Source organism: Micropterus dolomieu, linkage group LG14 (assembly GCF_021292245.1).
Source record: "Micropterus dolomieu isolate WLL.071019.BEF.003 ecotype Adirondacks linkage group LG14, ASM2129224v1, whole genome shotgun sequence".
Taxonomy (NCBI): domain Eukaryota; kingdom Metazoa; phylum Chordata; class Actinopteri; order Centrarchiformes; family Centrarchidae; genus Micropterus; species Micropterus dolomieu.
In genome coordinates, this window is record NC_060163.1 from 8454805 (window position 1) to 8478548 (window position 23744).

General features: G+C 39.6%; 2 protein-coding genes across 6 annotated transcripts in view; one reads left to right on the forward strand and one right to left on the reverse strand.

Moving 5' to 3' along the window:
• Positions 1-6025, forward strand: part of chadlb (chondroadherin-like b) — an 11291-nt gene extending 5266 nt beyond the window's left edge. For both annotated transcript variants that reach the window (XM_046068856.1, XM_046068857.1), the window contains exons 6-11: positions 1073-1354; positions 1476-1695; positions 3296-3569; positions 3660-4072; positions 4228-4394; positions 4752-6025. In XM_046068856.1, the coding sequence (XP_045924812.1) occupies positions 1073-1354; positions 1476-1695; positions 3296-3569; positions 3660-4072; positions 4228-4394; positions 4752-5052 (1657 nt within the window). In that variant the 3' untranslated portion in view covers positions 5053-6025. The remainder of the gene's footprint in view (positions 1-1072; positions 1355-1475; positions 1696-3295; positions 3570-3659; positions 4073-4227; positions 4395-4751) is intronic.
• l3mbtl2 (L3MBTL histone methyl-lysine binding protein 2) overlaps positions 5585-23744 on the reverse strand; it is a 19095-nt gene continuing 935 nt past the window's right edge. Inside the window, exons 1-20 of one of the 4 annotated variants that reach the window (XM_046068852.1) lie at positions 18638-18727; positions 18188-18210; positions 18002-18074; positions 17489-17916; positions 17230-17347; positions 16976-17109; positions 13073-13148; positions 12837-12916; positions 12216-12333; positions 10597-10731; positions 10373-10461; positions 9953-10199; positions 9597-9667; positions 8894-8998; positions 8494-8641; positions 8253-8335; positions 7844-8078; positions 7487-7540; positions 7225-7389; positions 5585-7134 (exon numbers count right to left, since the gene is read on the reverse strand). In XM_046068852.1, the coding sequence (XP_045924808.1) occupies positions 6842-7134; positions 7225-7389; positions 7487-7540; positions 7844-8078; positions 8253-8335; positions 8494-8641; positions 8894-8998; positions 9597-9667; positions 9953-10199; positions 10373-10461; positions 10597-10731; positions 12216-12333; positions 12837-12916; positions 13073-13148; positions 16976-17109; positions 17230-17347; positions 17489-17839 (2502 nt within the window). In that variant the 5' untranslated portion in view covers positions 17840-17916; positions 18002-18074; positions 18188-18210; positions 18638-18727 and the 3' untranslated portion in view covers positions 5585-6841. Of the gene's footprint in view, positions 7135-7224; positions 7390-7486; positions 7541-7843; positions 8079-8252; positions 8336-8493; positions 8642-8893; positions 8999-9596; positions 9668-9952; positions 10200-10372; positions 10462-10596; positions 10732-12215; positions 12334-12836; positions 12917-13072; positions 13149-14223; positions 14688-16975; positions 17111-17229; positions 17348-17488; positions 17917-18001; positions 18075-18187; positions 18211-18637; positions 18767-23744 lie in introns of those variants that run through there. The other 3 variants (XM_046068853.1, XM_046068854.1, XM_046068855.1) reach the window with 3 other exon arrangements.

The following is a 23744-nucleotide window of genomic DNA, read 5'->3' on the forward strand; positions in this document are numbered from 1 at the left end:
CTTTTCCAGAGTGCTCTGGACCTCAGACTGGGCCGAAGGTTTACCTTCCAACAAGACAATGACCCTAAGCGCACCGCTAAAATAACGAAGGAGTGGCTTCACAACAACTCCGTGGCTGTTCTTGAATGGCCCAGCCAGAGCCCTGACTTAAACCCAATTGAGCATCTCTGGAGAGACCTGAAAATGGCTGTCCACCAACGTTTACCATCCAACCTGACAGAACTGGAGAGGATCTGCAAGGAGGAATGGCAGAGGATACCCAAATCCAGATGTGAAAAACTTGTTGCATCTTTCCCAAAACGACTCATGGCTGTATTAGATCAAAAGGGTGCTTCTACTAAATACTGAGCAAAGGGTCTGAATACTTATGACCATGTGATATTTCAGTTTTTCTTTTTTAATAAATTTGCAAAAATTTCTCCATTTCTTTTTTTTCTGTCAAGATGGGGTGCTGAGTGTACATTACTGAGAAATAAAATGAACTTTTTTGATTTTTGGAAAATGGCTGCAATGAAACAAAGAGTGAAAAATTTAAAGGGGTCTGAATACTTTCCGTACCCACTGTATGTAAGCAGCTCTGTGAGGCTGTACTTAGGCACAGTGCTGCTTTGAGCTCTATGCTAACAAGCATGCTCACAATGTTAATCCTGGCAATAATGTTTATAATTTGCATGCTAATATTTAGCTAATTAGCACTAATTACAAAGTGTAGCTGAGGCTGATGGGAATGTCTTTAGTTCTCCAGATGTTTGGTGATAAACCCAAGTATTGTATATATTTAAATTTTGACTTGATAGTGCTAAATTAAAGATCAGAGGATAACCAAAGTTATTAGAATCCATCCAGTAGTTGTTGAGATATTTCAGTCTGGACCAAAGTGCTGGACTGTCAAACTAGTATTTCAATCTCTAGAGCCGTGTTGCGAGCAAGGCTTAAAGACATTCGTACATCTCAGTTGCCCGGTGCCTTGGAGAGAAAATACCTGCAAACGTCAGATCCCTATAATATAATAAATATTCAAGTAATATACCTGAAATTTACATCCTAATTTCCCACACTTCTCTGTACCCAGACTGCCAGAGGTGACCCGTCTTGATCTGAGCCACAACCCGATGACCTACCTTGGAGAGGAGGTGGTGTCCATGGCCAAACTGACCCACCTCTTCCTGGACCACATGTCCCTGCAGGACCTGGCCAACTCAGCTGTATCGAAATCCCCCAACCTCATCCACTTGGACATCAGCTACAACCAGCTGCGTGTCATCCAGCCCTTCTCTGAAGGTTCACCCAAGCTGGCACGCCTCAACCTTGCTGGAAACCCCATCTACTGCAACTGCTACCTACGTCCACTCAGGTACAGCAGACCTTTGTGGATTTTGAACCAATGGCTGACTTTTAGGCCATAGTTCTTTTATTCTGTCAAACAAAAAGGTACTAATCCCCAATCTCTCTCTCTTTTTGTTACCTCACTACAGGGAGTGGGCAATCCGTAGCAAGGTGAAGCTGATTGGGACATGTGGAGGACCGGCCCATCTGTCAGGAGAAAGCCTGGATGCCGTTCATCCTCCTGAGCTGCGTTGTCAGAGCCAGGAGGCCATGCTGAAGGCAGAGTTCGAGGAAGCAACCAGGATCGTGCCACCACCCACTGTAGAGCCAGAGAACAAGGTCAAGTGTCCTGCCAACTGTGCCTGCGAGGTGAGTGGGTTGTATGAAGTTGGACTCCAGGGGACACAGTTTTATGATTTACATTTGTAGTGTACTGACACTGTTTTCTTGCCCTCTTGTACATCTGTTAGCTGAGTAGTTACCAGAAAACAAATGAGGAACGAATGTGGAATTAACTGCTAGTGAACCATTAGTTAATGAGTAACTTCTAATCAAATTTTATAGAGTAGCTAATGATTAGGTAATGGTTAGTTATTTAAGAAATGAGTGAGGACCTAATTATTGATTGATCGTTATCAAGTTCTTATAATAATTCATAACTATATAGTAGATAATGATTAATAACTAGAGAACACACTGGGAGATCCTATATTAATGCATCATTAGGTAATTTAGTTCATGAATATCTGTGAATCGATCACTGACAATTTTCTTGATGTGAAAAGCACAAAACTAGTATTGATTCATTTATTACTAATTACTTAACTAATACTTACTGTTTTGCACCGCAAGTAAAGTGATACATAAAACAAACTGGAGTGGGCGTGTCTCACTATATTACAGTGGTCAGTAGGATTATTCAGATATTCATGAACTAATCATTACCTAATGATTAATTGATATAAGAGCTCCCAGTCTGTTCTCTAGTAACTCATCTCCATTATGAACTATTAGGGAAGTAATTATTAACGATTCATCCATAATCAAGTCTTTCCTGATTTGTTCCTCACTTATTTCTTAATGAACTAGCCAAGTGTTGCCAACTATGCCTTCAACTGTATCACTGAAACTTTTTCTGCTGCCAAACACCATTGTAGCTGATGGGAATACCTTAAAGTCATGTTAAATACTATTTTGATAAATAAAAAATAAGTGTAAAAGTGAGTTTCAGTGTAATGTTCCTCAATAGCAGTATTTAGAAATGACTGATAAGCGATATGCATGTTTCTGAACGTCTTATAGCCACTTCCAAATAAAAAAAGCAATAAACACACCCACGGTTTTGCTGCTACAGTTAGTTTTTGATAGATATATTTTACTTCTCTACTTGTGCTAAACTATGTTTTAAGCTTTTACCATCATTCCATATTTGTCACTTGCAAAAGTTATGGTCTAATTATTATTAGTTATTGCTTTAACTTATACTTAAATATTCTGCATTTTCTGTTACTATTAGTATTACAGACTCTACAACCATCAATTATAATTGTTCAGTTTTTTTTGTTTGCCCTAAAACCCGCTGAACAAAATGTTTTGTAGTTTAGCTTAAAGTTTATTTGATTTGCAAATACAAATGTCTAATAAAAAAGAATAAAAAAAACCCCAAAACTTATAATTGGCGAATACACAGTGGTTCCAAACATGGGGGTGGGGACCCTCCAATTGGGTCATAAGATAAGTCTTAGGGGTCACCATTTGATCGCAAAGAAGGAAAAACATTTTTGAAACCCAAATTGTTGAATTTTGCTGACTTTTAAAAGAAATATGATTATAGAAAATTTGGCATCAAATAACAATTTTGGTAGTGTCAGGAGAGCTGAATGTGTATGTATGCATTCAAAGGGAGAGTGGAAAACTATATGACTTGTGCTGGCACTGTGTCCTCTGTCCATTACCTGCTGGCCTTCAGGCTGAGACGCACCACTCATCGTGTGAGAACCGTGGCCATACCAAAGTTCCACGGGGTTTCTCTCCCAACACGCGTCTCCTCGACTTGCGTGGCAACAACTTCCACTACATCCCATCCAATAGCTTCCCCGGTGTTACCCAAGTCGTGTCCCTACATCTGCAGCGCTGCAAGATCGTGGAGGTGGAGGGTGGGGCTTTCAGTGGAATGAAGGGACTGATCTACCTGTACCTGTCGGAGAATGACCTCTCTTCTCTCAGCCCTGATGCTTTTAAAGGTCTTTTAAATGCAAAAATTAAAAGGCATTTGTTGCATTATTCTTACTTGTGTCTTACTAAAATAAAATTTCAATAATCTAATTTCCCAGGCCTCCCACAGCTGACTTATCTCCACCTGGAGAAGAACCGCTTCACCACTTTTCCCAAAGGAGCCTTCAAACTGGTGCCTAGTCTGCTGGCACTTCACCTGGAGAATAACGCCATCACCAAGATGGAACCAGACATGTTGACCGGAGCTGAGGGCCTCAGAGCCCTCTACCTCACCGGGAACACCATTGATCATGTGTCACCCAGGGGTCTGGACCAGGCCAATGACCTCGATACGCTTCACCTGGGAGGAAACAAGCTGAAGGGGGTGCCCACTGAAGCGCTGAGCAAAGCGCGAAACCTCAGAGACCTGCGGCTGTCGGGGAATTCAATTCGCTGGGTGGGGCCAAATGCTTTTAGACCACTGGGGAGGTCACTGAAGGAGCTGTATCTGGACAACATGGGACTGGAGAAGGTGAGCGGGTTCTTGATGGGAGCTACTAGTCATACTCAAACAGCACCTTTCTCCATATTTTCTCTAACCTGACCATTTACTCATCAAAATAAAAACTTAAGCACTGAAATGCTGAGCTCATTTCACTGAGGTTATTCAACAATGTCCTGCTCTAGATGTCACAGAACTCCCTGGCAGGTCTGGGTCCAGGGTTGAGGAGTCTCTTCCTGGAAGGCAACCAGCTAGAGGAGGTACCTAACCTCCACCCTTTCACTTCTCTGGAGGTCATCAACCTGGCCGACAACCCTCTGATGTGTGACTGCCCTCTGCTGCCACTACGCATGTAAGGCAATTCTGGCACAGTGTAGTCAGAAATGATTAGGGTTCTCACAGAAAGGAGTTTCTAAAGTCTGAACATTTCTCCAGCTCCTCAAAGCAGGACAAAGCTTGTTTTATGTCTAAAATGGATTTTTTATCTCGGATGATTCTTAACTAATATATAATTAAGCACACATATATATTACACCCTATGACCCAATAAAAAAATAGATTAAGAACCTTAAATCCAGTGGGAAAACTTGATTGCACTCCAGCTACATTACTGTTACATTTTAGCTACTAGTAACACTAGTTCCTAATCGGAGATGGTTCTAGTCTGACCAATTTTAATAAAATAATTTGATCTTTCATTTTCATCTAGGTGGATTGAGAAAGTCAACCTGAAGGTACGAGCCACATGTGCCAATCCCCCTGAGCTGAAGGGCCGCAGGGTCAAGGACGTCCACATCTTCAAAGCCTGTCCTGGGGGCGAGAGCCTCCCCTCCGGCCCTACTGTCACCCCAAAGCCCGCCAAGGCACCCAAGGCAACTAAACCCAAACCAATGCACCTCAACAGCCTTCGGCAGGTCAAAATGGTCAAAGCTAAATCCAAACTTCGCCAAAGTCCCAACACAAAACCAGCAGCAGCCAAGAAAACCTCAAAGGGACGCAGCTTGGCCTGATATAGCAGCCTTTTGTACTAATGTTGAGACCACAACTTCAAGTAAACTGGCAACTGATTTTGAGGTTAAACCCTGGATTCAACTCTCTAAAACTGTAACCTCTGCCGACTTTAAAAGCTTTAGCTGCTGAGGCTGTTTCACGTCTCCTCCCAGTCAGTTTTCAATTAGTCAATCTTGTGCAGTATTTCCTCTTTGCAGTCGAATCAATGTGTTGAAAAAGGTCAAGATTTTTTTTTTTTTTTAAATCATCCTGGGAACCTACACTGAGCACACGTTTTTTGTCAGCACTGCTCTCCTTCACATTCACAGCATTAGATACACATTCCCAGCTCGTCAAGCTCCAGAGCAGCGCTGTTGGAAGTTTTAGCATCTTGAAAGAGGCTGTTGTCATTAGCTTTAGCTATTTGCTCAATAATGATCCAATCTTTGGCTTTAAGCTAGTTATCCTTAACCACTAAACTGCATAATGTACTGAACTCACTCAAGTCCCATTTTGTAAAGATACCTTCATACAACAAGCATCAACAGAAAGTTGAGGAACAGCATTTTTTTTTTTTATCAGTGATTTCATATTTACAAAAAATAATACATCTGGATATAAAACAGGAAAAAAATAAAACATTACAACAACCATTTGTCTGCTATATCATCCCAGAATGATCAAACATGAAGACCTTCAGAGTCTTATTTACAGGTTTGTCTGACAACATGGAGGAAGTGAGGTAGTTTTAAAACTGGTTAAGCTGGTCCTTGTGAAACATATGCAGTCAGTAAGGTATTTAGAGTATTTAAATTTATGACCCTTAAGATGTTCATAAAATCAAACCCTGTTTTTAATACTATATAGTCAGTATTGCAGTTATGTTCTATAATTACTTCTCTATATTGTAGTTTTTATTGGTAGTGGCAGAGGCTGCCATTCCTGCTCTGGATTCAAACTGCCTATCCAAGCCAAGACATTCACAGGAAACATGCTTGCATGTAATCCAGCGTTACTGTGTAATTTATCATTGATATCAGCCTCAATGTTTACGTGCTTATGACGAATAGGCTCTGCCATCCTGAGCTGCTGCTGTTGCTCCCTTCAGCTCTGGGAAAGCAATCACTGCTGGTTGACAGAACACATCACTACCGGCGACGGCGGTGAGCCAGTGTGGGAACGTTGCCACAGCTTTAAAAAACTGTTCTACTGCGAATACAGAGATTTATCGGGCGGTGATAGGTTTAATCAGCATTCACTTAACTCGTTTGGCAAAGGGCTTGAATGTAACAGATGTAAATTTTACACGGAAAATCTAGTTTTAATGCCAACCCACCATTTCCTACTGCTGCGAGTTCACTTTGTTCTTTTATTGTGAAGCAGTCCTAGAAAATGCAATGTATCTGCCATCATAGTGCCGCTGTTCTTAGAAAATGCGTGTGCAAAATGAGACGACTGTCATTCTGAGCGTTTTTGACTGAGGGTCAGTTTTAAATATTGCAGGTAGCAATGGAACAAGTATCTCTTTTTAAAACTCCTCTAATTATTTTTGTCTGACTTCTCTATTAAAACATCAGTTTGTTTGATTGCACCCAACTTTCTGAGACCAGCACTTGCAGTTAACTCGCGTGTCACCATATCAACCAGGACTGAAATCTCACGGATCATACTTCAAACCACCAGTGTATTTTTTTTATTTGCTCTAAATATCCCAGCCTGCTTTTGTCTTTTTTCAGTGGTTTTCCTTCAGGGTCATCCCAATGTCATCTCCTTGGCTTCACTCCTCCTGGTCCAGCCTTTGTCTCCCCTCTACACCACTGCTTTTTTGTTTTCACTCTGCTGCATGCTGCTTTCCCCAGTAAAGCTCACTTCCAGTGATCCCGACTCTTCACTTCTTCCTGCTGCAGTTTCACTCTGCTCTGTCTTTTCATGCGATACGTTTTCCAAGCTGCACTGCTCTGCTGCCTGTTGTAGTCTTGACTTACTGTGCCCTCCTCCCTCCTCCTGTTTGATTATACCCAGAGAGACTTGTTGAGGGTTGTCTACAGGGGCAATGGGGGTTTCCATCTCCACCTCCTCCACTTTCACCTGCACTGCAAAGACTACACAGACAGAATGTAGTCAACAAATTACCAATATGGTCTCACAAAATGAGGGGAAAGTGAACAGCATCTGTGAGTTTGTTAACTTACTCTCATGCTCCTCTGGCTCAGTCTTCGGCTGGATGAGAGGCATTTTTGGAGGAAGACGGAGGCCTTCCATCCCTGAAGGACCGTCAGCGCCAAGGACCTCAGGCTCCTGACCAGTGTCATCTTTAGCTTGGTCCTGAGAGAGCCTCTTCTTTGCATTCCTCTTTTCTATAGAAAGCAAAATAGTAGTTCAACAACTATCAGAAGTACCACAACACTAAATGTGAATCTGGAAGACTCCATATAGATTTTAGTCTGAACTTACTCCTTTTCCCAATGCATTTCTTGTTTTGTGCTGCCTGGTTTTCGTTTACATCAGCTGGAACACAGAACAAAACACCTTTTTATTAAACAATTTTTATACAGGGTCAAAAACATCCACACAGCACTGACCACCTGTTGCTCCTTTGTCACAGTTGTAAACTACAGGCTAGAAGGGGAAACTTGTGATAGAAAGGTGGACAGTTTTCTGCCGCATTTGGTCTTTAATTCCTCCAATAATCCAAATTACAGTTCAATCGGAATTAAAATGTCTCATGTAAACACCTCAATCAGATAAATAAAGTGGCTCAGATGACCAGTTAATTAACGCAGCTCTCTATTGCCATTATGAGGTGTTTACCGAGTCCAGGAGGTGGCTGGAGCTGGTAGCCCATGAGTTCACACCAGCCGACCGGGTAGATGTCTGGGGATTGGTGGTCGATCCACTGGTCAAACTCATCCTCCCAGCCGTCGAAGTGGATAAGCAACAGGCGGCCCACATAGCGCTTCACGGTGGCCACACACACCAGGCGCGGCTCCATCAAGTCCACCGCCTCCAGCTTCATGTTGGGCGAGAAGCTGTGGCCCGGATAGTCCTGAAGAAAGAAAGACACACTGAGGGTTCATACGCAGTTTGATGAAGTTTGTTTTTGTACCAAATTAAAACAAACTAATACACAGATTGTAGCCCTTGTGTGATCTTATTAATATGTTGCTAAACAGAGAGAACAACTTCAAATGCTGCACAAGGTTTGGACTTCCTGTCTTACAGCATTGAACAGTCGTGCCGGTGCAGCTTTAGCTTTGGTCTCCTTAAGGTATTTCTCCCAGGTGAAGGTCTGAGAGTCATAACCTGCCAAGACAGAAAAAACAGGAAATCTTTTCATCAACAGTATAGTGCTCGAGTTATTTTCCATCTTCTTCAACATCTTTCAAGAACAGGATGGTAAAGCAAAGAGACAAAGTGTGAGCTGGAGCAGAGGCTGAACTAAGAGGCATGTTTATATTTACCCTGGGGTACCGTGAGAGGGATGTTGTTCTTTTTGCAGAAGTCTACAGGAAGGATGGCATGAGATGAGGCGTGGTAACAAAACCAGTCAGAGCCGTTGTTTGATATGGTGCCATCGATCCCCACCATCAGGTAGCCATCTAACAGCACCTGGGAGGAGTGGAGGGAGGGAGGCAGAGACAAACGGGGAAACAGATGAAAAGAGAGACAACAATGTAGGAGTTAGTGTGTTTAACATAACTAGATGATTGCTTACACTGACTGCATACATCTATAGTCAGTTATGGAATTTATATTCCATTACACCTAATTGTTAAGATCAGTCTGGTCTGTCTGATTAGGTTTAATAAAGATTAGAAAACCCAACACACAAAATTTAGGTACAGGAAATAGATGTCTTACCTTGTGTACAGTGGCCACACAGATACTTCCCAGGTTGAGAGGGTCAATGGCCTCCAGCTTCATTCCTTCCTCAAAGAAACTTCCCTCCATGTAGACAAACCTGGGCTGCAGATCACACAGTGGCTGTAGACTATGTAGACGTGACTTTCAATAGGTGGTGAGTGCAGATTATCGTTACATAACCCAAATTCACTAGTACTCATTTCACTTTGACGTCAACTGTCAAAGTGAAATTGTCTGATGATTGTCAGATGGGACCAAAATACAGAGCTGAGAATTGAGAGTATTTCTATTACTTTCAACATATTTCTTCAGTTCCAGGCTAAATTCTCTATCAATAGTGAAACGCTACTATAATGTGCGCTGGTTACGTCCTTAAATATATCATCATCATCATCATCTTAAACTTGTCAAGCCATTTTTGCTTTAGGTGTTTGGAGTGAAGCACATATACACTGTAAAGATTTTACAGCAGGACACAGTCAATGAAAAAGTGTTAGTGGCCGAGTCATGAGTCTAAAAAAAGAAAATATCAAACTCAGGATCTCACTACAAGTCTGTAAAAAGAACTTCAACTGAATTATTTCCTAAATTGCACTGTTATCAAATGTGGATTTACTGTCAAGGTTTGCAAAGAACGACAGCTTGGTAATAAAACAAGGGTTACAATATAAAGCAGGTGTTGCTTTTTGAATTTCCTTACCTTTTTAAAGAGCAGGAACGTACTGTCACAGTTACCCCTCAAACCACTGGCAGCAGCTTCCGCACTGTTTCCTATAATTAAAAAAAAGAAGCATTTAAAAGTTTCAAGTATTAATCTACCTGTGGGAAGAAACCAGCCATGGCAAGTGTCAAATTACAAATAGCACAGATCTAGTTTTATCCATTTAGATCAGGGCTTGTGATATTTAGAATACTTTAATCACCATACCTGTCAAGATCCACAAATGGCCCACTGTAAATAAACCTGTGTTTGGCAGCGTGTCCTACCTAAATTTCTGTTTGTCTATATTGCATGCCATCAATAATATGTATAGATAACCTGAATCCTAAACCTACCACGTGCTTTAATGGCATGACCCACTCTTTTGGACCAGCCGATCGGGTGCAGGAGGGGACTCCACATGTGGCACCAGAAATCAGAGATTGCATTTTCGGGGGCGTCGCTTTGGTCTTCATACACCAGCCTCAGACGGCCACCAATAATCGAGTCTATGATGGCCACACGAGTCCGACTCACGTGTTTGGGGTCCACCACCTCCACACGCATACCTATTCTGAAAAAGGTCTTCATGCTCTCTGCCAACTAGGAAGAAGACAGAAGGAAGGCGACCGAGGAAAAGAGATGCTGATTATGTGTTTAGTTAATTAAACTATTCATTTAATCTGAAATCATTATACTCGTCACATGTTCAAGACAGATTAGGCAGTTACCACTGATAAGCCAAAACACTTTTGTCAGGCAGCAGCCAGTTTTACCTTCAGGTAGATGTCAACAGGTAGAGTGTTGGCCCCCACCAGCTTTCCCATCAGATACTCTTTCCAATCTGGGATGTTCTGCTTCACATCTAACGACACACATTCGTCAAATTATAATCAGTGAAAATTGCGATTCCTTTATTCGCTCACATGAGTGTGACCCTGGTTAATGCCATTCTGTATTTGCATTGCAGCGTGGTTCAGGTTTGAGTGTGAATCCTCACCTTGTGGTGGCACCAGCAACTTGCTCGTCATGGCACACCATCCAATCGGGCTCAGCTCTCCCGAAACAAGACTGGACCAAAAATCATGGCTGCTGTCGTGCTCAAAGCCTTCATATCTCAACAGGGCTTTGTATCCTGGAGAAAAGAGACAAGAGGAAGGCAAGAGTTAAGTTACTATCAATCCTACTGCATTGCCAAAATGTTAGGTTAATATAAACTTTTTTATTTAGAATTACATGTTGGGTTGTAGAACTTAAACAAGAAGCAGTTTCTTATGATTATGGATTTACTGTGCTTTGGATTACACTGGTTCTTTATGGGAAACCCTTAAGCCAAATGTATTCTAATGCAATATTGTTGTCATTGCACTGTCTATTTTTACCGTGTCATTATGGGGTATACATTGAGAGGTTTAGTGTGCCATGGCTGAAATGCTGTTTCAGAAACGAAATGTAATTTTTTAAAAACGTATAGCTTTTGATTTCGACCTTCAAAAATCTAAATCAAAAGCAGGATTCTCCTCTCTCTCTCCCTTCGCCTACTTGCATGCATCTGAGGTAAAAAAACAAAAAACACAACACTTCAAATACGACAGCCTAGCTTACCAATAGCCTGGAGCTGCACTTTGAGACACCATGGCCACAGTGGGAGTCGGAGATGATGGAGAAACACTTTTCTACATGTGTATTGTATATTTGCATGTGTATATGGTAAGGCTTGATAATAAAACGATAATTATCGCGATATTTTTTTTCTTCCAATAACAATATCACAAATGTTCAATAAATATTCAATAAATGTTTGATTTTATTCACTTGAATCAATTTTTTTAATTAAGATGTTTATTTTGTTGAAAAAGGACTGAAAAAAGCTACTTACTTAACTAGTTACTTAATTTTATTCATGCATATTTGTTGACAAAGATTTTATCATAATTGTTTGGAATGTTCTTCCTCAGAAGTTATCTGCTGTTTGAAATCAAGTGTTGACCATAAAAAAATGTTTAAACCACAATTAACCATCAGGTTTCTTCAACTTTCTCTCAGGAGCAAAAATCAGCCTTTAAACTCAAAAGAAATAACGATTTGAAACTTATTGTGATAATTATCGATATCGAAAGATATGAAACTTTTTATCGTGGCCATATTGTCCAGCCTTAGTATATGGTTATTTGTAATGTTTTTGTTACCTGCCTAGGGACCACAATGAATAAGCATTTTTGCTAACCTCCGGCATGTCTGAATTCATGTCTGCTAGCCTGCTTTATCCCTTTAGTTTTGTTATAGATGGTGTTAAAAGGTGCCCCGTGGAGTTTTCTTATAAACAAACAAAAGTCATGTTTCCATTTATTGTTATCATCAAACACACTGCGTGTATCCTAGAAAATGTGTTGAATAATTTCCTTACTCATAAACCATTTCCAACTCAAGTTTTTAGTATTTTAAACCCATCAATGTTTACATCCATGTTTTCTAGCTAGCACTCTTCCTCTTTAATGCCTTTGCTGGTTAACGTCAGTAAATCTTGCTGGAAGGAATTTGTGTAATAATACATATGACAACTGCTCAATCCCATGCTGTAATGGCTTACTTAAATAAACACACAGATACAGTACACACCTGCAATCTGGATGACAGTAGCAATCCAGTAGACTTTACTGGGCAGGACTGCGTTTGTGTTCAGGACCTCCACCTTCATCCCTACGGTGATGTCATCCCATTGGGCACACAGGGGAGCCTGCAGGTGGGAGGCCAGATGTTTCCTTACAGATCCATCAGTGCTCCACATTCAGTGAAGTTATTATCAGCAATGCCCTGTTTACTTGAAGTGTTTAACTAGTGTTTTTTTCTTTGATGCACATTCTTCTCCTGCCACAGCTATATTAAACATATATATTAAATCCTGAATTTTACCCTTTCACATCTTACTTGGTCCGTTTTCCCCACATTTTTCCTGTGAATTTATTCCTCATTAATGTAGTAATTATTCAAAATCAAATAAGGTTGATCAAACTGTTGCCTTAACTACTGACAAATGTGTGTCATCTCACATTCAAGAGCTGGAGTAAAGTTTTTCATGCTGATGAAAATGCCATTTACAAACGTTCAGTGTGTGAAAGTATAACCTTTCACATAATCTGGCATAATTGTCCCTACAGCAATATTAAATCATATGAATCCCAGAACATTTATTAACTGAGAGAAAACATGGTTTATAATGACGCAGATAGGAGGACTCACATGTCTGAAGCAGGACACTGATGCAGCCAGAGATGTTTCCTTCTCCAAGTAGGCACCCCAATCAAAACCTGCAGCAGATACTACAGAAAAAGAATTCATCGAGGAATCACACTGCTGATGTAAGATTTTGCGCTGTATCAAGATTTACTACTCGTGCCTGCATGACATCTGATTTTGTACTGCAGTAAAGTCATTTAGATCCCCTGTGTACTTCTGTGTGTGTTCAGTGCCCTCACCATCCAGTCCAGTTGGGGCTGGAGCGGCCTTGTTCACCTTGTTTAGCACCGTGGCTTTCTTTGAGGGGGGCTTTCCCTGGAGAGATGAGCACAAGGAAAGATGGTGCAAAGTCGTCCCATAGTCGTTTTTTTGTTTTGTTTTATCATTTTACCACTTGAAGCAAGTTGTAGCACTTTAGCCATATGAGAGTTCTTTTAAACTGTTGGCATATACTGCACAGGAGGGGAGTACTGAGTCAGATTCAGTTACTGCTGACAAAGTGAAGACCTTGTAGAAATTTGACATATTATGGTTACATTTTGTGATACATAAAGAGAAGACTGAAAGTGAATACAAGGCTTTAAAATGCCATTACACATACAATCCAATAATACTTTGTCAAAAACTCTTTGGGACTTCAGAGAGACTCTCTTCCTACAAAACTTCTCATAGAAAGAAAGATCAAATGTTTATTGCATATTTCTGGTTTTCCAATCATGTTAGTAATATTTCCAGTCACATATTTCCAAGAGACATACAAAACATACAACAAATTACAACTATAGTTACTTATACTTAGTTTGGAGTAGGGCTGCAACTAAGCATAGTGTTCTTTATCAATTAATCTGCTGATAACCTTCTCAATCAACCAATACCATCATTAGGTCTATGACATCAAGTTTTCCCACAGCCAGTGTTTAGAAATAGCTTCTTTTGTCCGTCCAACAGTCCAAAACTCATAGACCTTCAGTTTACTATTATAGAGCACTGAAAAAAAACAAAAAAACAAGTCAGAATTGTGAATTCTGTCAATAAAGACTCAACTATCAAAATAGTTGCCAATACATTTTATATCATTGACTAATCGTTTAATCAACAAATCATTTCTGAGTACTGTTTTTTTTGTACAAATGATCCTGTATAAAAATGTTATATTTAATGATGTACAGAGAAAAGTCAGCTCCAAGTTAATAGTAATAAATCTTCAGAAATAATAAAATGAGGAAATAAAAAAAAAAAATCATATTTTATGCTGCTGTGATGTCAGATTCAGCTTGTTGAAACGTATTTTTCACATTAACTACCATTCAAAATGGAGGGAAATCTGCTGTTTTAGGTTTATTACTGGTTGCTTTGCGGGTCCTGTCCTACATGTATGCTCATAACTCACCAGCTGATCCAGGTACATAGTACTGGCGGCGGGGTCACCTGTCTCAGGTGTGTGCGTGTGTCTGGACATAGTGGGGACAGCGGTGGCCCTGAGGAGCCGGGCCCGGCGGCTCGGCACACCAGAGGGGTCGTAGTAGTCGTCCGGCTGAAAGTGCTTCTGGCAGACGAACAGCTTGTTGAGAATGTGCAGCGGCGTGTTTACATCCATGTTGAGCGCAAACAGCCATTGCCACAGTCTCCCCTGGTCACCGACTGGAAACCGATGAAAGACGAGGTTCGGCCGTTTTGTGTTGCAGCATGCATCAACGCAACACGTGTGAACCATTTGTTTTAATATACAGACGTTGATTTAAAGAGTGAAATGAGTCGGGGGCAGCCTCTCAGGTCGGTACAATGATTTCAAGTCCAGCGCGGTCCTCTTCTTCTTCACACCCTTTTTCTGCAATGGCGACGGCTGTCAGCCTTCTGCGAAATAGCGCCACCATTTGTTCGTAATTATAATTTATGGGACTTTAAATACACACCAACAATAAGTGTATAAATGTAACATCCTAAACATAAACGTCTCTTGGTTTCCTTCCACAGAAAGAAAATCTGATGACATGGTGCAGAGTCTTGGATTTGAATAATACACTCAGTGTAAACATCATTTAGCTTCAACTGCAACTGAAACAACTAGTCAAGTGACTTAATTAAGTGAAACTTAATAATGGATTAACAATTTCAGTTATTTTTCCATTTCCAGCTTCTCAATTGTGAGATTTACTGCTTTTGTTTCTCTTATGAGAAAGGAAATTGTTTCGGACATTTTGCACATTTTTCTGACATTCAAGATTCACTGATTAATCGAGAAAAGAATCGGGAGGTTAATTAATAATAAGAACAAATTGTTAGCTGCTGCCTATAGAGCCTAGAGGGAATATATGATCCTGCACAAAAGTTTGGAATAGGATGATTTTTCCAACCATAAAACTACTTTTTGGGAAACTAACGGTGAAAAGTGGATTTTAAGGTGTTAAGAATTACATCTGAAATGTAAAAATCTCAACAAATCACACTGAAACAATCTGGATAGAACAGTAGTGCTCTGTTTTTGGCTGAATGTTCTCTTAAACGTACGTCACTGGAGCGACAATAATCAAAAAACGGCTGAATCCTGGTGCTTTTCAGTACTGAAACAAGCAGTGACAGGCTATTCACCCCTTTAAGTCTTAGAATATGGCTTTCACAGTGTTTTTTTAATTTTTCTTAATGCCAACAGTGTGTACCACCAAAACATCAATATGGCACTGATTTTGTTGTATTGAAATGGTTCCAAAATACACCATTGCTTATTCTGCAGTATACTGTATACATTTGCTGATTGAGGACTGCTTACAAGAGCAAAAGGTCTCCAAGTTCTCCAAGCTGGCTGCACAGAACTCCTACAGAAAGATGCAGGAGCGTTATGGGAGCCTCTACAGTCCTCTGAGACGGACGGGAACAAAAGCGGCAGTAGTGCTTGTGGTAAAGACGACAGTGAGGGAGCTTGAAGAAAAAGAAGAGAAGGGCAGCTTCTGTCTGTGCTTCAAGAGGGAGGACAAGAGTTGGGAAATAAAGAACAGCTGGATGAAGACCAGTGAAGGGAGATGTCACAGAGACAACCCTGTCACTGCTCCTACATAAGTGGTACCCAATTTGTGATTCTGTCAATCCACAAGCAGTGGTGGGGGAGCAGCAGACAGAAATGATCATGCGAAATATCTACCTACTTTTCGTATAATAAATTAAGAAACTTAAGAAGCTATGGAATTGGAAAACTACACTAACACTTGATACTAACCTGGGCCCTGTTTCAGAAAGCAGGCTTAACAAACTCTGAGCTTATCATTGAGCTCTGGGTTGATTGAGACTGAGGTGGGAAACTCTTGAGTTTTCGGTTCCAGAACAGCTGATCAGAATAAGTTCAATCAACTCTGAGTATGTTGAGCCTGATGGAAGTGCGTGCGTGGGGATGAAAAAAAGCCATCATCAATGGAGCTCCGATACTACGATTCCCCATGGCAACAGGTAAATAAAGGCAGAGCCTCCACTTTAATCGGGTGGCGCTAGAAATATGAATGCTGCCAACGCGGACCATGATTGGCTCTAAATCGCAGGAGTGGAGGAAGGAGTCAATACGCTAACATTAGTACTTTTTATACAGCGTTGAAAATTCATCATTTACCAGGCTGGACTTTCCCTAATAAATGATAAAGTGCTTGAATTTTCCAACAGCCGCTGCACCACAGTCATCCTCATTCCAGACAGTTTAGTCAGACAGAACTGACGTAATGGACTTTTTCAGGGGAAAATGTCTTGTCACATAATGAGTAATCAAACCTCCCAAAACCTTAGGGTAATTATTTAAGTAAGCAAACCAATTAACTACAACTGCCCCGGTGATGCTGCCTAGTGATCAACAGTACATACTAATAATCAACAAGAGTGTGATTGTACTGTCAAGTTCTTTGTATTGTGTGTGAGTTTATGCAAAAACAGATGTGCCTCAGCAAATTTTCCCGGTATAAGACAATAATGACTTATCTACCTGTATATTATGTAAAAGGAGTACAAACTTTTGCTTTTCGGAAGCATTTGGGTGAAAAATAAAGCTCTCCTTGAAAACAAGTGAACTGAAAGATTGTTATGTCATAACAACAAACACCAGTAGGTCTGTATGAAGAGTGTGTTAAGTGTGATCTGTGGGCAGCAACATTCTGTCTTTTTCTTACCTGCAGACGTGCCAGTATGGAGGACTTCTTGGAGTTTGATGAATAGGAACGTGAACAGGATAAACTGCAGAAACGCTTGGTCTTTGAAAAGAAGGTGGTAATGTTGCCAGTGGTGCCACACATCTCACACACCACTGAAAATATAAATAAATACATTTTGTACACAACACCATCTAACTCACACTGTTAAAATGGCATTTCAGTGAACAGACAGAAAAGTGACATTTTGTCTCTCAACACTTGGTTCTTCTCACCAGGTCTTTCTTCTCTGTTTTTTTCGCCTGGCTTCACCCTTCCTGCTGTCGGATGTTCTTTGTCACCTCCTCCATCATTATCATCAATCTGAACGGGCGCCATTTCACTGTATTCTGCCTGTGACGAGGAATTAAAAAAAAAGAAGCAAGAATTTGACTCTGATTTTACATCAACCAAGAGCCTTGTTAAAAGAATGACAGAAACTCGCTGTTTCTCTCTGCAGTAACAATTTCCGGATCCACGACAATAACTACTCACACTCTTGGTACGCTCTCTTGGCTCAGCTGTTATGCCCCGGCGCTGGATAGCAGGCAGGCACTTACTACAGCCCACTCCACTGCAGGAGGAACAGTGCGGACGGACGAACACTGTAGGAGCAGCTCCCGGCCTCAGCTTTAGAGCCCCTGTGGAGGATCTGGGCTCAAAGTACTCCTTGCCAAAATGCTCGCTGCAGAGGTGAGAGTTGGGTGTGGCGACCCACTGGGTACGGGTGCGCTGGACCTGCTTCTCCCATTTGTGAAACTCCTCAGGGTCCTTAGGGAATTTAAACAGTGTCACACCGTCTTCTGCAGTTTTGCCGCATCCGTATGCAACACAGTGGTAGGGCATCCTGTCTTTGCGAGAGGATCATCAATGCCTCAGAGTCGATGCATCCTTTCTTATTTAGAGTTGTTGTTCTATGAGCTCTGCAGGGGAAAGTGATGATTGCATTTTACAACTTGCAGCCAGAATTCTAATTCTACTACAGAAAGTACATCTTGTAACATTTACTTTTAGTCAACAGCAATATCTACACACTAGAGATGAGAAAACAGTTGGTCAGCAGGGTCAGACACAGGCAGAGCTGCAATGTAAGGATGAAAAACTGCATTACAGTTAAGTGATACAGTAACATCTGACTGCAATGGATGATGAATAATGTCTCTTACCGAGTTGTAGAAATAATTGTTTCCCTACCTTTTCTCATCCCTAAATATTGCCTGAAACAACCAATATGAAAATGTTCATTTACATTGAATTTACTATTTGGTTAAGGACTGTGTCAATAAAATCAAGCCCTAAGCACAGAGTCTAACAAAAAAGGCGTACAATAGACAATAAAAGTATCATCTCTTAGCAAGACCAACGTCTCTAAACCAGAACTTAGAAATATTTGTTAAAGAGATCACAAAGTCATTATCAGGCCCAACATGCGAAATGACGAGCACTTTAAAATGCATACTGCTGTTATGAGCACATTGTTTCAGCTAGCAGGTTTATAAGCAGGTTGGTCAAAACATAAACAGAAGTGTGACCAGCTCACATGCTGCTAACTTATATGCAAGCTAATTGCTAATAGAGCTAATAGCACGTTTGTCCGATTATTACGCAGCAAAACACTTTTTATTACTTTACGTGGCTACTTACATGGGCTTATATGTCTATAAAATGTTTCATACAACTGCTAAACTATTTGGACAGAAGTTATTTAACTAAATCTTCGTAGGTACCAGGCATGGCTGGTCGCCTACATTTGACGTCATCTTAGTAACTTCTTGAGCACGGGCAAGGCATCATGGGAGTTGAGGTTTTAGCAGAATTGGAAGCGAACCACTGTCAATAATTCTCCAAATCTCCAATGATTTAATATACAGACATAAAAGATGCTGGCTTGAAAATTAAAGTAGAAGTTAGTATAAAGGTGGTATTATTTGTAACAGCAGATGCTTTAGTGGCTGCCTTGCCTGGTCAAATAAGCATCATTAGCCTACTTCCTTTTATAAAACCTTTTAAAAGGTGGCTACTCTGTAGTTTTGCAATTTTTACATCATGTCATATTTACAGAGAATACATGTATACATGCGTATTTTTCTGTATATTTCAACAATTATTAATCTGTAATCACCATAATAATGGATTTATATTTTTAACTGAAAACTTGTTATTCTGTTTGTGTGCTTAAAAACTAAAAAGTAACAACTGCATGCTATAATTTATGTTTGTAAAATTAATTTATTTTGTATTCTGTGATTATTATATTGGCTTTTATCATTGTTATAGTATTTCCTTCAAAAACCTTTTCAGAAACTTACTAGAAACACCTTAGCAATTAATCTCAACATAACTCCTCCAAGTAAAGCCCAGCTTGAACACTAACATAAAAACCAAAATAGTACTTAAAAGGACTTAGTAAAGTCTGCAACTATGAGCCCAACAGGAACTTGAAGTGTTCTGGAGGTATTCTGAACCTGTGGGCATACTAGAGTTTGGGCCTAAAATATGCAGGAAATACCTTCAATACTGAAATTACAATAAATATTAAATTACAGTGACACTTATTTATAACCTATGGTTATAACGCATACATTAATTGTACACACATGACCACTTTGCAACTAAATTGCAATATACATAAGTGTAATAAGGTATTCAGTTAGCCATCTTTGTATGTTTTTCTTCACCTCATGTTTTTGTCACAGTAGTTTATTCTCAGAGGATTTTATCAGTTTATCATAATTATGGACTTTTTATCCCGGTGGTGGTAGGCCCTAAGGATATTGGCCCTCACAGGATGAGTCCTAATATTTTGGTTACCCCGAGACCTTTCCTCTGGTTTCACCTTAAGACCAACATTATCACTTTTACACAGGCAATATCAAACTCTAAAGCTGATGATACACGGGGGAACTTTTTGAACAGTGTTGCTGGGCAGTGTTGCTAGTGGCAAGTCTGACTATGTTTTGAACGGCGGGTGGCGGAGTGGTGGGGAAAGGGGATTACGGTAGTAATCTTTACTCATTACCATTGACAGCAATGTTGCCCTACACGATTGCTCTAAAAGTTGCTCTGTGTATCATCAGTTTAATGGGTAGCTGCCGTCAAATTTACTAAATATATTCATGCTCACCAGAGGTTGAGCCCTTCAAATCTTTCTGTCAGCAAAATAATGTCTGTTATTTGTTTTGTCCAACACTTTTATACAATAGTGTTTGACAAACATTATAAGTTTTAGGTGCAGATGTGGGCATTTAGAATTTTAGTTTTGTTGTCCTTGGTACCAGTTTCTCATTAAAAGCAGAATTGGTGATCCGATGAAATGTAAATCCAAAACACACAATTGGAAACTCCCATCCAATCACTAGAAATTGCTTGACAGGTCTTTCCATACAGGGACACTAGACAACTAAAACTAATCTAACAATGCACCCTTATATTGTTCAGTTCTTGTTTACATCAATAATGTTTGTCTAAATAGAAACATCACTGTTAGTGCTATTAAGATCAGCTGAGAAATGTAGACTTTTTCTTCACTTATGTTAAAACAACTGACTGGGCCTTTATTACAGGTAGTACAGGCCTTTTCCCACAACATTTTGACTTGTCATTGTAGGAAAAGCAAAGATGTTACTTATAACATTGACGATGGCTCTGTACTATTCAAATGCCAGCGAGCCAACATGCACAACCAGGACTCTGAAACTGAAGCAGCTAAATGGAATTCAGCCATCATTATTTTGATTTACACTTGTGCTTTTCCTACTGTGACATGTCCAAATGTCTAGAAGAGTATTCCAAAAGAGCATTGCTGATTTTATCTAATCAAATAATAAGATAAGTAAGGCGCAAGTATTTAGACTTCCTTTGACTTATATTTTCTAGATAGTATATAAACATTTCCAAGACAACCCTTTAAAAATGATATCACTGAACATATTTAATTATCTTACATTATCATCAATACAGGTCTAAAACCTTTCACTGACAGTTATGGTGTCAGTTAATATATCACTAATGGCCACCATTCGCATACATGTGCAAACACATAAACCAGGAAACTACATGCATACACACACACACACACATAATATGTAAACAATACATGCACAGGTAATGCACTGCAAATGCAAGTAATGTGATTAACTTCCATTTGCAAGTGTGATTTATTGAACACTAAGCAGCCAGTTAAGTAATGTGCTGAAAAGGTGCAACCCAGCACACTGGGAGTGTATGAATGGAGTCTAGATTGCATGGAAAGATTGCTTTCCTCACAGTATCTCTCATTTTTGTTTTAGGATAATGAGAAGGTCTCATGTCCTTAAATCTTAAGGCACTATCTGATACATTTTTGGCAAAACATTGTGTGCATTGACCACTTGATTGCTATAGCCTAATAGTACTGTAGTACTCAGACTCAGACTACATGGCAGTGATATTTGGCAATATTGTTGTTATGCATTCATGCCAATAAAGCCGATTTGAATTATGATAATACAATAGGCCAAAGATAGAGATATCAGCCATTCTTTCAAAGAAATCTAAAATTCTTACCTGATAGCAGACAGAATTGTCAACTCGGTGGAGTGGGCGGATTCAAAAAGGTTGGACATAGGCAATATTCGTCTGTCCTTCCTCTTTTAGTTGTTTCTCTTCTTGTGATTAAGCGGTTGGTATTCAAATTAATGGTACAGTAACACCCATACATAAACTAACCCAATGGTCATCAACACCCTCCTTGTTTTTGCTCTTTATTATTTTATCAAAGTTTGGCCTTTTTACAATTTCTTAAATAAACGGTATTTCTTCATTCATCAATTAATCTTAATTTATCTTATTACACTATATTGACTTATCAGATAAGCCTGTTCTTGATTTGTTCACTTCTTGGACTCCACACAGTCTCTTTCAGTTGTCTTTATCTTGTTGGCCATGCATGATTGAGGCCCTGGCTTGTAAAGTTTAGTCAAAGTAACTGACACATAATAAAGTTGTGAGTAAACACCAAATCCATCGTCTTTAATACAGGTGACAACATTTTTTGAAGGTGAACTCAATTGACATAGTCCAAAGTGAGACTTGCTCCTTTTCTTCAGCCAATCTAGCATGCATTCTGGTCTTGCCCTCAGCATGACGACTACAATGAGCAATGGTTTTTAAAACCATCAGGTTCTTGGGGTGACATTAAGACCTTGCCCGCTTATAGCTGTATGTGGTACAGCAGATGCAACTTTGGGTTTACATGCAAACCAGTCTGACATCATTACATTCACATTGTTTTTGGCCCGTACACTGTAAACCTGAATAAGTTCAGAATAAAAAATATTTGTGGAAACTGATTACCTCAAACTTTTATAGTAGTGGTAATAATATTTTTGAGTAAACCTTAACTTAAATATAATACATTTTTAAAAAACCTTTAATTTCTGTGTACTAAATTACATTGATTCACTGATGCTTATTAAAATTAAATTCCACTAATTCTATACTCTATGAATGTAATTGTGCACAACTCTGAGGCAAATCTACTCAAAAACAAAACAAACAAAAAAAGGTATTGTGCTAGATTCAAATACTAATGGAAACTCACTCAACAAAACTACTACGAGTCAACTTGAAATTTACAAAATGCCCATTTTCAGATAGTCCTGAAAAATATGAATACAATTCCAATATTACAATTCAAGTTCCCTTTATTAGTATCAAAACCTTAAACATCAGATTTTTTGGTGTTAAGTCATAATAACTTGAATCTCTTGAGCTAAACAAAATTTCCTTTTACTACTTACTTGAATGTGTTTTGTGGAAATGCATGATTTTATTCCATGAGCAGCACTTTTACTTAAATAATATAAAAGGGAACTTTAAATGTGTAGTTTTATGGAATCATAAGCAAATAAAGATAGCTAATAAAGATTATTTAAAATAAGAAGTCCCACACTATGCAAATTGTTAAGTCAGGTAGATGAGATAATGGAACAATATCAGGGTTCCTGCAGGTTGCTGGTCAAATTTAAGACTTTTATGAATGAAATTTAAAACCTAAATCACGACTTAAAAAAAGAAACGCACAAAGGAAATGCAGTCACAAAATTACTTGCAGTTGCATCAATGTATTCAAATTAGGGTAGAGTGATTACTACAAAATTGACAGGGTGATATCATCAATGAAACACCGGGATGGACGATGACATCGAAAAGCTACTTCATAAACAAGCTGGCATGCGGTGCATCTGCTGACATGAAAAATGGATCACTGGTTGGGGTTGGGGTGGGGGGGAGAAGGGGGGAAAAAAAGAAGACGAAAAAAGAGTTGTGTGTATTTTCGGTGACTTTATAAAACATAACCTACTGCTGATTGATAAACTCAGGGGAGCAGGCAAGGGAAGCCGGTGTGTTTGCAGTGAGAGACCAGAGGTAAAAGTGTGCGTGTGTGTGTGTGTGTGTGTGCAGGGAGAAGTCGAGGCAGGCGCAAAGCAGGTACATTTACAAATAATAGAAATATAATAATGTCCATGGGGATTAAAACATGCTTTCACAGGGCGGTATAATGTACAAAAATTAAGATGGTATTTTTGTGGGGGATTGGGGGTCCTCCCCCACGAAAATTATGTTTTGACTGAGAGACCATTTAAAGGCCTCTGCAGGTGTTTTGAGTTAATTAGCTGATTAGAGTGTGGCACCAGGTGTCTTCAATATTGAACCTTTTCACAATATTCAAATTTTCTGAGATACTGATTTGGGGGTTTTCATTAGTTGT